This window comes from Ascidiella aspersa, chromosome 3 (genome assembly GCF_963924565.1).
Source record: "Ascidiella aspersa chromosome 3, kaAscAspe10.2, whole genome shotgun sequence".
Taxonomy (NCBI): domain Eukaryota; kingdom Metazoa; phylum Chordata; class Ascidiacea; order Phlebobranchia; family Ascidiidae; genus Ascidiella; species Ascidiella aspersa.
The window spans coordinates 28,849,221-28,863,507 of record NC_139449.1 but is presented as its reverse complement, the minus strand read 5'-3'; the positions used below and the strand labels follow the sequence as shown (position 1 = coordinate 28,863,507).

The 14,287-nt window shown below is 45.6% G+C and overlaps 1 protein-coding gene and 1 non-coding gene across 2 annotated transcripts in view; one reads left to right on the top strand and one right to left on the bottom strand.

The window, feature by feature from the left end:
• Window positions 1–14,287, bottom strand: part of LOC146161401 (roundabout homolog 2-like) — a 68,496-nt gene that overhangs the window by 11,795 nt on the left and 42,414 nt on the right. The window contains exons 4-12 of the mRNA XM_083384060.1: window positions 12,768–12,922; window positions 12,283–12,403; window positions 7,041–7,179; window positions 6,464–6,591; window positions 3,884–4,003; window positions 2,312–2,479; window positions 1,808–2,010; window positions 1,293–1,374; window positions 995–1,148 (exon numbers count right to left, since the gene is read on the bottom strand). Coding sequence (XP_083240186.1) covers window positions 995–1,148; window positions 1,293–1,374; window positions 1,808–2,010; window positions 2,312–2,479; window positions 3,884–4,003; window positions 6,464–6,591; window positions 7,041–7,179; window positions 12,283–12,403; window positions 12,768–12,922 — 1,270 coding nt within the window. The remainder of the gene's footprint in view (window positions 1–994; window positions 1,149–1,292; window positions 1,375–1,807; window positions 2,011–2,311; window positions 2,480–3,883; window positions 4,004–6,463; window positions 6,592–7,040; window positions 7,180–12,282; window positions 12,404–12,767; window positions 12,923–14,287) is intronic.
• On the top strand, window positions 795–876 carry Trnas-aga (transfer RNA serine (anticodon AGA)). Its single transcript has one exon. It is a non-coding gene; the product is annotated as a tRNA-Ser (tRNA).

Below are 14,287 nucleotides of genomic sequence, written 5' to 3'. Positions count from 1 at the left end.
AACAACAAGTCGGGGAGAAAAACCTGTCGCACATTGCCCACGGTGGTCGGAGGCGATACTTTTAAATGCACATATGCCTAAGTTACAACCGGCAATTTTCAGATCGCATTAGGCATTTTGTTTCGCGGAATTCTAAACCGTTTCGCGGTGATGCAAACCGCAGAAGGGTGCAGTTGTGTGATAATTTCACTTGACTCTGGAGCGATCAGTCGGGTGTAATGTGTACTGATTCAGGGTTGATTGGCCAGAGCTATTTTAGGAATAAGAACGGCAGTATATCGACTCCCATGCTCTGACCCAGTATTTATCAGCAGAAGGAACTGAGCTGTCTGTCAGTAACACAAGGTTAAACTTTGCACCCGAAAGTAAAAAGTGTAAGGCAGCTGTGTTGAAAGGCAAAACACAAGTACGAGTAAAGGCAGGTGCGAGATTCAACATTACCACCCAAGCCTGCGAGGATTTCTACGAGCCGTGCGCCAATATTAGGATATTAGAAGCTTTCAAAACATCGCCTTTTCCTAATTGCGCCGCGCGGTTGACGCCGTTACGTTTTCCGGCCAAGGGGAAACAGGAAATACCGAAGTCGTTTCCTTCCCAAGAATTCGCGCAACCCGAGCAATCTACCTCACGCTCATTGTTGATTTGCCGCGGGAAACAAACGCATCACCTTTGTTTGCGTTTTTCACGTCCCGTTCGTGCAAATATTGAAGCCCGCGGGCGCGGACTGAGAAAGACGCTACTTTCGTCAACTGTCAACGAAGAATTGTTTCGCGAAGTCGACTAGACGTTTCGCAGTTGTCGTGGCCGAGTGGTTAAGGCGACAGACTAGAAATCTGTTGGGCTCTGCCCGCGTAGGTTCGAATCCTGCCGACAACGCTTGTTTTGGGAATAGTTTTCAAATATTGTTTTGGTTTAACGTTTGAATTCACAATTTATTTATAAAAGTGTAAGTTTTACCGGAAATCTATTAACCAAAAACCATGTGGTCACTAACCTGTAGTACTCCACAACATATGACGTGACAGAATTTTTGCTATTCTCTCCGCTGCGCCACCCGATGGTTATTGAACTTGATGTGGAGTTGACCACTTGAGGTCGTTCCGGAGCGACAGGTACTTTTGGGAGCGAAGATACAATGCTCCCTCGCGCTAAAAACATGAAGAAAAATAACTACTGTTGGTATACTGTATTTTTTTATATATATATTTTTAAATTAAATTGTAAAGCGCCACAGAAAATTAAACATTTTAAAGTGATAACTTGCATAAGCAATGCAATTATTTGTTACTTACGTTGCACCCGCACGCGAGCAGCCCAAGAACTGATGCCATAATCGTTGACGGCTTTGCAAGTGTACCGGGCATCGTCGGTGGCCTGCAAGCAGATAAAAGCACGGTTAAACACACCAAAAAGTCCATTTCCATGTTGTTACAGGTACAAGGGCACAGGCCTCATTTCCGAAAACGGCAATTTGGAAGTCATTTAGGTCAGATATCTGTCTTTTCCTAGACGACTCTGCTAATAGGAAAAGGTCAAGTCTGGCACTCAGTGGTCACGACGCGGCAAAAAAGGTGTCGCGAACCGGCAATTGTGTGGTCATTAGGGGGGTCGCGGCGTCGCACCTGCTTCAAGAGGTCCGGAAAGGTTAAACTGCCCGCTATAGGGTTGCCTCGCCGCACACAAAGCCATTTCGGGCGGAGACGCGAAGTCAGACGATGTCCCTAACAGCAGTGAAGACAAATCGCAGACAAACTCATTCACACCAGGGCGTGATAATGTTACGAAAGCAACCAGTCGCCATTCTCACCTGTGCGTTGCCAATCTGCAGGTTCCCAGACTCCGGCGAAGGTGCCGAGGCCGACTGCAACTGGTAGCCGTTCTTGTACCACGTGATCACCGGCTTGGGTGACGTCACCGAAGTGCAACGGAGCGTGACGGAAGATCCAGTTGCAACGCTGACGTTCTGCGGCACCGCGTCGATTACGGGCGGAGGCATGCTTGATACTCGCGCTGTAAAGTAGTGGAAGACATTAATAAAAATCCGCGCACTTACTGATGTTTCACGAAAAAAAACTAATTGAGCATTACAAGTAACGACAAGAGTAAACAATTGATCTAATTTGAATTACTACTGGCATTATTTCCACAAAAAATCGTAAGCACAATTACACGTTTAGAAGCCAGAGTACATTGTCTTACACTTTGGCCGCTTTTTAGGCAAGGTATTTTTAGGCTTTATGTTTTCTAAAGCAAAAAGTTCGATCAGATTTAAAACCCCTTTTTAAAGTTAATGGAAAGTGACGCGACTTACGTATGATTCGAAGGCGAACGTCCTTCACCACAGTCCCGATCGGGTTGATGGCTTGGCACTTGTAAGTTCCGTCCTCCTTGAAATGGACGTCACGGATCACCAGGTCACCGTCTGACGTCACGTGCATTTTGGCGCCGTCGTCGTTGCTTCGGCTGAACAGCTCGAGACCTTCAAGGGACAGGGACACAGTTTCAACTTTAGAAAAATGTTTCCAGACGGTATGCTGTGGTAAAGCCGGAGGAGCTTGTCCCGAATACCGTTTGGATTGTCTTGGATTTTTTGCCTACTGAGCACATTATACTACCACATTCGTCACAGTCAAAGCTCAGGTGGCTGCAAGTCCAAGTACTTTTTGTTAACGACAAACAAAAACCGATGGAGCAGAGAGGATAAACGGATATGTTTTCGTGGAATGTTTGTGTACTGAGCACATTATACTAGCTTATTTCTCACGTACAAAGCTTAGCTGGCCAAGGAAGTTAAGAACACCTCGTAAGAACAGCTTCCAAGTGTAAGTACACTTTTAAAGACGAACAAAAACCGATCGAGCAAAAAATAAAAAGGTTAACTGAATCTGTGCGCATTGCATGAGACTAAAGCGTCACACTTTGTAAAAAATGGTATTCGTGCGTATGGCACAGAGTCACGTCAGTGCAATGCGCGCAGCTGATACAATCAACGCATACAGGTCTCTCTAGTCCGACAAGTCCCAAATGCGAGGCAATGAGCGCGCTGGCGGAGACAGGCTGACTGGCTTTGCGCGAGAGAATGCACGCCGCCAGCCGCAACAAGCCACTTTTGCAAATTCGCACTGATAAGGATTTGCACTTGACGAAATAATCGGCCTTACTACCGGGAAACGTTTGATAAGGCTAAAATTGAGGGAGACCTCGGCTGCAAAAACCTATTCGAGTCAGGTTACTCTGCAAAGAACAAAGTGTCTTTGTCTGTCGGCAGTTTATCCGAGGAACGAGTGCCCGCTATCGCACCGGCAATTCGTATCGCGGACGGGAGGAATCGGTCCCGGCTATGATTAAGATCGTTTGCGCCCAACGGAAGCAAATTCTACAGAACCGCATTAGCAAGGCCTCTTCACACGTATATTCAGTTAGTAATGTCAAGTGACTCCATGTGCATCGCCGCCCCGCAACCCGTTTTTTCTCACGCGGTACACTAGTGTCGTTTTCACAATTCTGCGAAATAGCATTTCTGGTAATACGGTTGGAAAAGGAAATACCCCCCAAATAAGTTAACCTGTTAGAGATTCCAAATAGGTTGAGATAGCTAACATCTATTCATTATTCACGAGATTTCTAAAATTACCGTTCTACTAACTTTTAGAAACGCAGAACGCAATAGTTATAAAGAAATATATAAGTATGAGGGTTTGTTTCACCGAAACTTGTACCTAAAGCATAACTGTGATAGCTGCGAAAAACAAAAAATCGTGCGCTCAACAAATGCTGTTTTTGCTCTTCCCGAATTTGAACTGATAGCTGTGTAGATTGTTATATTTTGATTGCGACTGTGCTAAATAATTAAAGTAAATAACTCTACGAAACGTCTTATTACCGGCTGGATCTCTCCAGAACACAGTTGGCGGGGGATTTCCCTTTGCCCTGCATGAGAGGGTCGCTGTTTGTCCGATGGCGAACGTCGCGTCCGATGAGGCCTCGGTAAACTCCGGCAAGCCTGAAAGAGACAGATCAAGTCAATATTCGTGCAGAAACAAACCAGAACCGAAAAACTAAAACGGATTTGCGCAGTCACGATGAGAAGACAGATAGGCGAGCAAATTAAAAAAGGTAACGTGGGCGGGCAACGATAAAGTCGTTTCACAATCGCAATATTAACGAAAATTGTATTAGCCCGACCAAGTGAATGCGTCGGTTGACAGATGGAGGCGGTATTGCCTGGAGATCACTTCCTTAGATGCCGACGCTTACACGCCACGCGTCAACAAGCGACAATGGGTTGGTCGCGGTGCGAAAACAAGGACCCACCAAATGGTTTCCTACACCTACCCATGCCCCGTGTAGCGCTCGTAATGGGACAATAGGCGAATTTCAGACAAGTCCAAAACACTCTAACCCTTGTCGTAATACTTTAAAAGCCAGGCAGCCGTAAAGACGATAACGCGCCCGGGGATCAAAATTGACCGAAGTTTGAAATTTACTGCGTGACAATGTCGGGGATATGTCGGTTTCGCTTCGCCGTTTGCCCGTACGGCACAATGCGCTCAGGCGCCGTGAAATCCCACTTGCGGGCTGCAGAAATCTCAAAGTTTACACGAGACCGTGAGCGCAGAATGTTTCACAACAAGCTCCAACTAGCGTTTGTCAACTTTAGTCAACGCCGACATCGGAATCCCGCCGCCCCTATACCCCCCATTCAAGGCCAGAACGGCTGCAAAGTAAACACGACACCGAGGCCGCGATAATACAAGCTGTCGTTTGGACATTGCGAAGCAACGCTAAGTGCACTTGCCGCGGAATCGAAAGTGCACGAATCGGCTTGTCGAAGTCGGCAGTTGCTTTAGTGCCCAACCCCGCACAGATCCGGGTCGGTGGGGTCGTTCTCACGACATTTCAGCGCGAGAATTCCGCGCATTCCTTTGGGGCTTTGTGACGAGAAGGCTAATGTGTTTGGGTTCGAGCGAATACACGTGTTGCGCACTTGAAAGTGGGCAGCGATTTGCTAGCTGGGGTGAGAGGGGAGACGGTTGTCTGGTTTGTCACAAGTATATTATTGCAAAAAAGACATAACGGAGTCAAGCGAGACTTTAGGTTAGGGCAACTTACATTTATATGCACCTGTTTGAGCGTTGAACAATGTACATGATTCGAAATACAGTAAAAAAGCGCTGGTAGAAGGAACACGTCCACATTTTTTCTCGCTAATATCGACTCTTCATCCTAAAGATCATAAACCAGCATGGGTATAGTTTTCAGCGCAAGTTATTTATGGAGTTTGCTGTATTTTGTTTCAAAGCGCACGCACCCGACATTGCATACCGTCCTAGACTCAGCGCCGAAAATCGCTATATTTAATATTTCCTATGGGACGTTATACGCGCTTTCCTGCTGCCTATGTACCTAGTATACAAGCTTAAAGGCAATATGACAGGCCCGCTTTGTTCGAATGTTCCGAATTAGGTATTACACGCGGCTCTCCAAGGAAACGAAGGCAAAAATATTAAACTTCAAACGTTCGACGACTGAGGAAGCGTGTCGGGCTTTCGACGAACACACATCTGCCTCTGGGTTTCGCGATGTTTGTCGAAACACTTGAGCGTTTTTATTAACAAGAACGCTCTCTCTTACGCGCCCACAATCACGGCCAAAATCCCTCGGTTGTCGGAACAACAGCACGCGAGAAGCAATATATCGCTGGGGTCGGGGAAATAAATCGCGCCGTTTAAAGCCCCCCGCCCCCCAGCGTCGCGGCTAACGGAATTTTGAGAGGTTCCTTATCGCGAGCTCGATAAACTCGCATTCCTAGGTCGGGACCAGGCGATTTTTCTAACAGCGCTTGTACGGCGCAGATGGATATTTGCGCGCCGCGTGAGACCTCGGCGGCATGCCGCAAATCCTGCGGCCCTTTGTCCGCAAATCCGGGTCCGCGAAACGGAGAAACACACCGCGGTCGCCGCTCACGATGCCGGCTTATCCGCACCGAATTTGAGCATTTTTTAGCACCAGTGCAACTTTCGTGTCGTCCGTCGGACGCCACACGTTATAAATTGCAAGTCAATTACGAGGAACACGACTCTCGGGCGGAGAAAATGCGCGTTCGCGGCCAAAACAGCGACTGTTTTTTTATTGGGCTTTCAAAATCAGCAGTGGAAAGATTAAACTGCAATGTTGCATTGAAGTGTTCTGTATGAATTACTGAAGGCGAAACAACAAAGCTACACCGACACCAAAGCGAAATGTAAATGAACAGTAAGCAATATCAATATTCAACACTTAAATGAGCACGAGTTTAGACTCTCTGTCGCTGAACTGTCGAAACTTACTTTAATATCATATTTCTTCCTGGAGCCGAATTACAGATGAATCGAAATGCAATTAAGTCAATTTAATAAGACCAACATGGTACAAGCGTCCCAATGCCATTCGCATTTGCAATTTCAGAGCACTCGAGACTCACCTTTTACAGAGACAAAAGCCCGGGCCGATACCGAGCCAGCCGTGTTGGTTGCGGTGCAGACGTACTCCCCCTGATCGCTGCGCTTCGCCTTGAGGATCTGCAGGACTCCGTTGTACAAGATAATGTGTCTGTGGCAAAACACATCACGTTAAAGTTGCGCCATTTTCTTCAGGGATGCCTTGAGAATTATAAAGGCTCTTTTACGCACACTCCACACTTTCTGCAAGCCTTTTGTTTCCCAAAATTACTTTTAGTTTAGGTACACAGTAAGATGACCTCTTATAGTTTAGAGAGAACGGCTAATTTATAAACAAAGGTGAAGATAATTACCGTTTAATCTATAGTCGGTGTTTTTTGGTATACTTAATAAATTTGATTAAATTAATGACACTAATTGTTTGTTAACTGGTATTAATAGAACCAGAAAATGGTATTGCCAATGTAACAATTTTACCATATTATCCAGCTCATAAATTAAAAATTCTCACTTTAGGGTTAGTTATACGAGTTGTTGTAATTGTGAAATTTATGCCCAACGTTAAGCTTAAATTTGCTCTGGTTAACGCGAGAGACAAACCTTTCATCCAACAATTCGGCGCCATTTTTTGTCCAGGTGATGACTGGCTGAGGGTCGCCCTCCGCTTCGCACGTCAACTTCACCGAAATGCCCGTGTTGACGTCACGGTTGCTGGGGGCAACCACAATCTTTGGAAGTTCTACGAAGAAGGGACATAGTTATAGCCCCAAGCCTGCCCACAAATACCATTAAGTATATTCGGAATCCGAATAAAAACCTTGCTATATGTATTTTGCCTGTTCAAGATACAGTTAAGATACAGCAGAAATTGGGAGACTGGTGAGTGGTGACACAGTGTTATGGAGAAATATTTTGATCTCCATATAAATTGACAGAATTTCTTTAGGTTTTACCTCAAATTAAAATAAACTAATGCTATGTTGTTTTCTATCTTACCCTAATGCCTGCAAGTTTTAGAAAATATTTTGAATCTGTGCCGCGAGTATGCGGCAACAATCTTTCAGCGGACCTTTCCCAGTATTAATTTTTCATGGCGTGCTAATAGACACGGCCGCCAGCCTTCACGCTTCCACTAACAGCTCAAGTCGGGAATGGCGTGTAGTATAAGTGCATAGTCTCCGGGTGAAAAGTGGATTAGTGTTCCTTTGCAAACAAACTGAAGTATTCATGCGATAAGATAACTGTGAGTCCGTGGAAAAGGGCGGAGTGGGTTTGGGAGCGCACGGAAGTAACGGAAAACTGCAGCGACATAAATCACCCGGGCCGACTTGACAGAGGAAAATAAACAATTTCGCGGGCGCACATGTGTCTGTAGGCTTACTGTACGTGTGACGATTGTTGATCTAAACACGATTGTCGATCTAAATCCGGTTTCGATTCTGACAAGCACCAGCGACGGTAAATGAAAACAAAGGGCAAAGTGCAGCACAAAGATTAAATTGAATTGAAACAGCGTGGAAACTGTTTTCAATGATACTTGCCGGAAGGCCGCAAAATACTCTGGAATTTTCACCACATGATTTATATTTTAGTGTAGCCTCATAATGTTTGCCGTGCAATTTAATTCGCATTGTTAAAGGGTCCATTCCATAGGATCGCATCGGATATAAATTATTTGCTGTAGATGCGAATCGACACGTTACACATCATACGGTCGCAAAACAACGGAACCCAAAAGAGACGGCGAGGAATCTTTCTCTTTCTCTCTTTATCTTTAACTCCCTCAAAACAGCTGTGGCGAAACTATGCACGAGGCAACATGTTGATTAGACGCCCACCACGGCCGCCCAAAGTCCTTCTCCCTCGTCTTTCGCCTGAATTATTAATGGACCCCGAACCCTGCCGACCGACCGCCCCCCCCCCTCCCCCATGGGCGCTGTTCGGACGATTCACCCCCAAAGCCTAATGCACGGCGGACGGCGACGACGCGACCAATTAATGAGGGACGCGTCCGAAAACTGCGAGTAAACAATGATAGGATAAACTTATTGGGGGCAAAATAAGCAAGATACGATTTTGTAATTGTTTCCCAACATTTTCTTATTTGAGCTGCCAAGCGTAAGGATTTTAAACCAGAACGAAAAGTTTCCAGCAATAGATTGTATAAATACAGAGTCAGTCGATTGCTGCTTTGGTATAGAGGCCATTAAAACCGGTGCGAACCGCCGCTGCAATGTCGATCGATAAATAATGTGCGACTTCGATTTTTTGGATTCGAATTATTTGTCAGCGGGCGTGGCCGTTGTACGCCCGCGCGCTCGCTTCAATTTATTTTCCACAAAAGTCGGGCGGTCGGGCTGCTGTTGCTGAGGCAGCAAAGCCTGCATTCAAAATCGATAAGTGGCTCGATTGGTTTCGTATTAGCCGATGCTGTTGTCCGTCTAATATGATGTTCGGGGAGGGGGGCGGATGGAGCATCTACTGTTTCGATAAGGCAATTATTAAAGCGGTGTGGCGCCGTGCAGCCCAATGCCCGGGATCGCACGGATCGATAACTGGCGAAATGCAGGGGCAATATGTATTTCGCACAGCTAGGATCAAGCTGAATTTGAAAGGGCAATGAATTATTAACTGTATAGATGGTATTGGGCTTGCTCGAATTGGCATGAAATCGTAACTCCTAAGTAATGCCAACGAGCATCTAGTGTCAAAAGAGCAGCGTCAGCAAGGTTATATTAAACCAAACACCACTACTTACAGGCAAGCAATCTAAACAAATTTAAACTTGAATAAAAATTGCGTTAAATTTTGTTTCACCGGCTTTCTTAACCTCACTCAAGGTCGTGGGTTATTTCCAGCAGCTGCAGATGTCACATGGAGGTCCTGGGCTATTACGTTAAACGAGTATCGGCAGGGCGTTGTTATCGTGTATTAGCACTCAACGCTTTAAGGCGGACAAGCCTAAATCCAGGTGATCGCTTTCGAAAACGACGAGACCGTCATATAAATCGCGAAAGCCTTGTCGAAGGTTTGCGACGCACTTTAGTCCTTCCGGATAAAGCCAAGCGGCGACAGGGCATTTGGGCGACCGGTGGTATGCGGCTGCTGAGAGCGACGAGGTCAGCATATAGGTAATAATGCTCACTTGACCCAAATCGCGACTTAGGCGTTCCGCCTCTATTGCCCTTCTTTTGTGCAGCTTTGGCTTTGCTGGTAGTTGGCCAGTCTAACGGCAAGCCCAAGAGACGAACAACTGAGAAGGCTTTAACAGGTATTTTAGTGCTGTAAACACACAACACACTTTGGTGCTGCTTATGCTGTTTTCAGGTTTTCAATCATTAATCACGGCACATTATATTTTCTATTGTGTGCTAACAAATCAATCGGGTTATAATTAGGTTAGCGTGGTACTTTTGTATAGTTCATTTAAATAAACACTCTCGTATAGTTCATGTAAATGTACAATGCAGCAGGTCAAAGAACGCACTGTAAAATAACACCGGCAATTGTACAGAACTGTATAAAGGAAATGCCGAGTTTTCCATGCCAAAAAACGCATATACCCAGGAATACGGCACGTGGGTCGTTTTGTGATATCCCTTTTTGCATATGGCGGATGTTCGCCCAGGTTGAGCCAGTTGGGGGCACTTGAGCTCTGCAGCAGTTTAAAGCGAGTAAATAGGGGGCGGCAGATGTCGCCACTGGTTCTCCTGAGACGCTGCAGAAAAGATCGAGCGGCGGAACGGAACGGGCCTCGTTCGAATCGCATTATACCCGGAACGTTAGCCGGCGACGGGGCTTTGTGCTTAACGTCCGTGGACTATCACTTTATCCCGATCGCTTGCGCCGCTTAACAAAGGCCACCCAAAGCAGAGCCACCCAGCGCGAAAAACAACTTGAATGACTTTCGCCGTAACTGGACTCCAAGCCGCTCTAACTCGATTGCCGGCGTTCAATGGACGACGAAGGCAGCCGCAGACCGGCCGTCTGTGTATTTTGTATCTCGACACTTCACCCTGTAACGCTGCCCGCCAAGCCAAATGCTGCGAGTAGCACCTTCGATCGCTGCAGAAACTCTGCTGCGGGACAACTGTTGACGTTTTGTGAGAGCTTTTTCAAAAGCGATATAAAACCAGGACACTGCAATCGGTAATCCGAAACCTCGAACGTGAATCGTTAACAGACGAACACGATTTTATCTAGGTTTTAATGGGACAAGCGCACGGCCAATTCGGACATAATAAAGTAAAATCATTTTATATGCCCGGGATGTCATAAAGTCGAGTCGCTTTAGCTAAAAGAGCAAGATTGATTTTTAATGACAATGTTTTAGGAAACGCGCTTCGAAATACACCGGGTCCGCTTTTAAACGACCTGAAAAACGCGTTTCAATTTACAAGGCTTTTTAACAGATACAGTCCATTTACGTTAAGTCAGCTTGGGCTCGAAAGAGATTAACGAACTAGCGTGACGCGCTAAAACGCGTTTCAAGTTTCGGCAAGACAAACACAGCCAACTGACAAGGAGTGCGGACATTTGCGCGTCAACTGAAGACATTTCGCGGATGGCAGCGCAGTGCAAACAAACAGAGACGCGGCGCGAGGCGCGTCAACACAATTCGGTAATTGTTTCGGATTCGCTAAATTTTAGCGCGCGCGCCTAAAATCACCAATCGATCGTCTCCCGACGCAAAGTGACGATTTAAGGTCGGGAAAAAGTGCGGCCGGAACGAACGAAAACAGAATTATCTCTATTAACATTCCAGCGTCGAGAACAGGATTGCGTAAAGGCGACGGCCCGATGCATTACTTGAAGGTTGCCGAAACGTAAACATCTGCCTCTATAGGTAAAAACGGCGAACTTGGCACTATGACGGGCAGCTGTATTTTGAACGTCGAGGGACGCGTGTGTGGTCCGCATAATTGAATCAGAAAAGAAAAACAAAGCCGTATCAAAAGAACCCGATGCTTACGAACCTCCCAACAAGCCTCGCGCTCGGGCATAGAGCAGTAAAACCGACGCGGAATTTGTAGGGTTGGGTCCGCAAACAGGGAAATCGTGCTGTAAAAGGCTAAGAATGGCGCTAAAAATCCCCTCCTGTTCCTCCATTTGGCCCTCGCGAAATTACGCTAAAATTGGGCAGGATTTTACGGGCGATTTATACAGGAAAAACGCACCTCGGGGGCAATTACTTGTTCGCCGAGAGAGACACATTCGGAGAAAATCGTAGCTGTTTTCGATGCGTCCTGACCGCTTGACTTTGCAAACATATCGGTTACGGGGCAAATATGTTCGTCTCGTTTTCGTTCCGCGAATCGTTACATTTAAATTAGGGCGGTCCCATCTTTATTGTTGGAAGCAAGGGCGGTTTGATGGATCGCATTCCTGAGGTTATGAGCATATTTGTTCGGTATTAAAGAATTACCCTGGGCATGATTGCCCAATTGCTGCAATTTCCTATCTTGGTGTAACGGTCATGGCGCAACTTCTAAACGAAAAACAGGGAAGATCGAAATATTGATATCAGGAACAAAATACAACAAAACTTCTTCAGTATTGTTTTTTATTTATTTACACATATTGGGTTTCAATTCGGCTTGAAATTATTTTTAGGCTTTCTTTGTCAGATTGAAGATAAACAAATGCTTAATCCTAATGTTTGCATAGCGTTTAAAAATCTATATTGGTTCTAATGTTGAGAGTCTATTGCTTCCTATAATTCGGGTTCCGTCCATAAAAAATTTCATCAAAGCAAGCGTCGAGTGCGAAAACAGTCAAGTGCGAATTGTTGAATTTCCTATTCAAAAAAAAAAAAAAAAAACAATAATAAAAAACAACTTACCGTTAATCTTGAGTATGGCCGAAGTGCTCCTCTTCACCCCAGCAATGTTCTTTGCCACACACACGTACGACCCGGAGTCACTCTTCTGCGCGCGTCTGATTACCAAGTTTCCTTTCGTTATCTGAAGACAACGTTATCAGTAGATTAGCGTTTGTACTTTGCGCAAACGAAGAAAAAAAATAGATGTAAAATACTCGAATATAGGATGGCACGATTATTGGTTCGTGGGTGTTTAGCAAACATTGTTTCGCAACTTTGCCAGGCGATGTTATGAGTTTCAGGTGATCAAGAAACTGTACAATTCTCTGTCCATCGGTGATCAAAAAGGATTATACCACAACACGTAGCAAAAAAGGAAACATTTTTTTTAAGAAATGTACTTTTGCACAAGTTATCAAGCATACGAAAGTGCTGCATGTTAACATACACTTGATGGCAGTTTAATGATGTTTGAACTCTCAATGTAAATAAGCCTATGCACGAACCTGAATGCGATTGCTCGATTTAATTGGCTTGGTTCCTTTCTGCCAAGAGATGGTAGCTTCGGGGACTCCCCTGGGCGCCTGGCATCTGAGGTTGACTTGCCTGCCCCGGATTCCGATCGTATCGGCCGGCGTCACTCGGAATTCGTCCCGCAAGTCTGAATGCGATGAGATTTGTTTAATTGTTATGGCTTAGTACTCGACTTTTGTCAAATAGTGGGGAAACAAACACTATCAATACAGTTTGTGTGAATTTCAGACAGAACATAATAGAGACACAATTCAAGGAATACAAAGCGATATTTATTGCCGTAAATATCGTTTGCAACTCCAAAAATGTTACTTTAGAACCTCTTTAAATATTGTGCGTTAAGGAGGCTTCAGGCTCCTTTTTCACATTGCTTTCAATTGACGTGAATGTACGTGTTGCAGCCATTAACCAAATATTTGTACAAATGCTGGTCGGAAAACTGAAAAATTTGAAATATAGTAGGCAAGGGTGTTACCTATACTCTTAAACGTCGCGTAATTAGAGCAGTAACTTCGAAAGCTGTATTTCTAGGTACTATGCAAATGCAGTAACTTATCATACGAAAATCAACATGCTTAGGGGCGGCTAGCGCCTCAGAAGTTAAAATCGGCCGTCGTAAACAGCGATGCCCTGTTTATTGCGCCAAATGCACCCAGTCGGAGCAATACACACCGCAGTCTGATACCCCGCTTGTCACCTCCAGCTGCCAAAACGTTGATCAAAGAGGTGGCGGCGCGAACACTTGCAAGTGCACAAAGGTAGCTGAAAAGGAGCGTTTGCAATTGGCCTTCGCTTTTGATATCGAGCGCAGCCGCAAAGCGTTTGAAATTGAAGCGCGCGCGGGATCGTATTTGATTACGCTGATCCCCCAAAGGAGGCGGGAATTAGCCTGGCCCGCCTGGTAGAGCCGAACCTCGCCATCTGATTTCGGTGGCACGTATGCGACGCTTTATCTTGCCTTTATCAAACTCAAACGCAAGGTCGGGTCTGCGAGGGGGCACATGAAGAGTGACAAACGACGGTTTCTTTGACTTCGATTCGATCGCGCAAAGTTGTAGATTAGAAGCGCATCAGCGCTGCGTCCATTACCCACAAAAATGACACCGAAGCGGGCAAAAAGGCCCTATCACGATGGCGGATATTCATCGAAATGTTCCCGAAAAAACGCAAGTCGCGCAACCTTGACAAACGCGCCAATGTTCAGTGTCGATTAAGTGGGCATTTTGTGCAAAGTCGCCCGCCGATCGAGTACGATAAAGGCGATAATTGGGACGAAACACAGGAGTTTAAAAGCTCACAGTCAGACTGCCGGAGACCTGCTTTAACCTTAGTTCAAAGTCAGCCAATCCGCATAGTGAATTTTCATGTCGGCTTTAGGTCAGATTTTGATCATTGGCAGTTAGAAGTAAAACTTTGACGTGGAAAAAAGCGCTGTGTCATTCAGGTGTTTATCTCGCAAGAAACAAATCAGCGCGCATTCGATTCAAGTTGG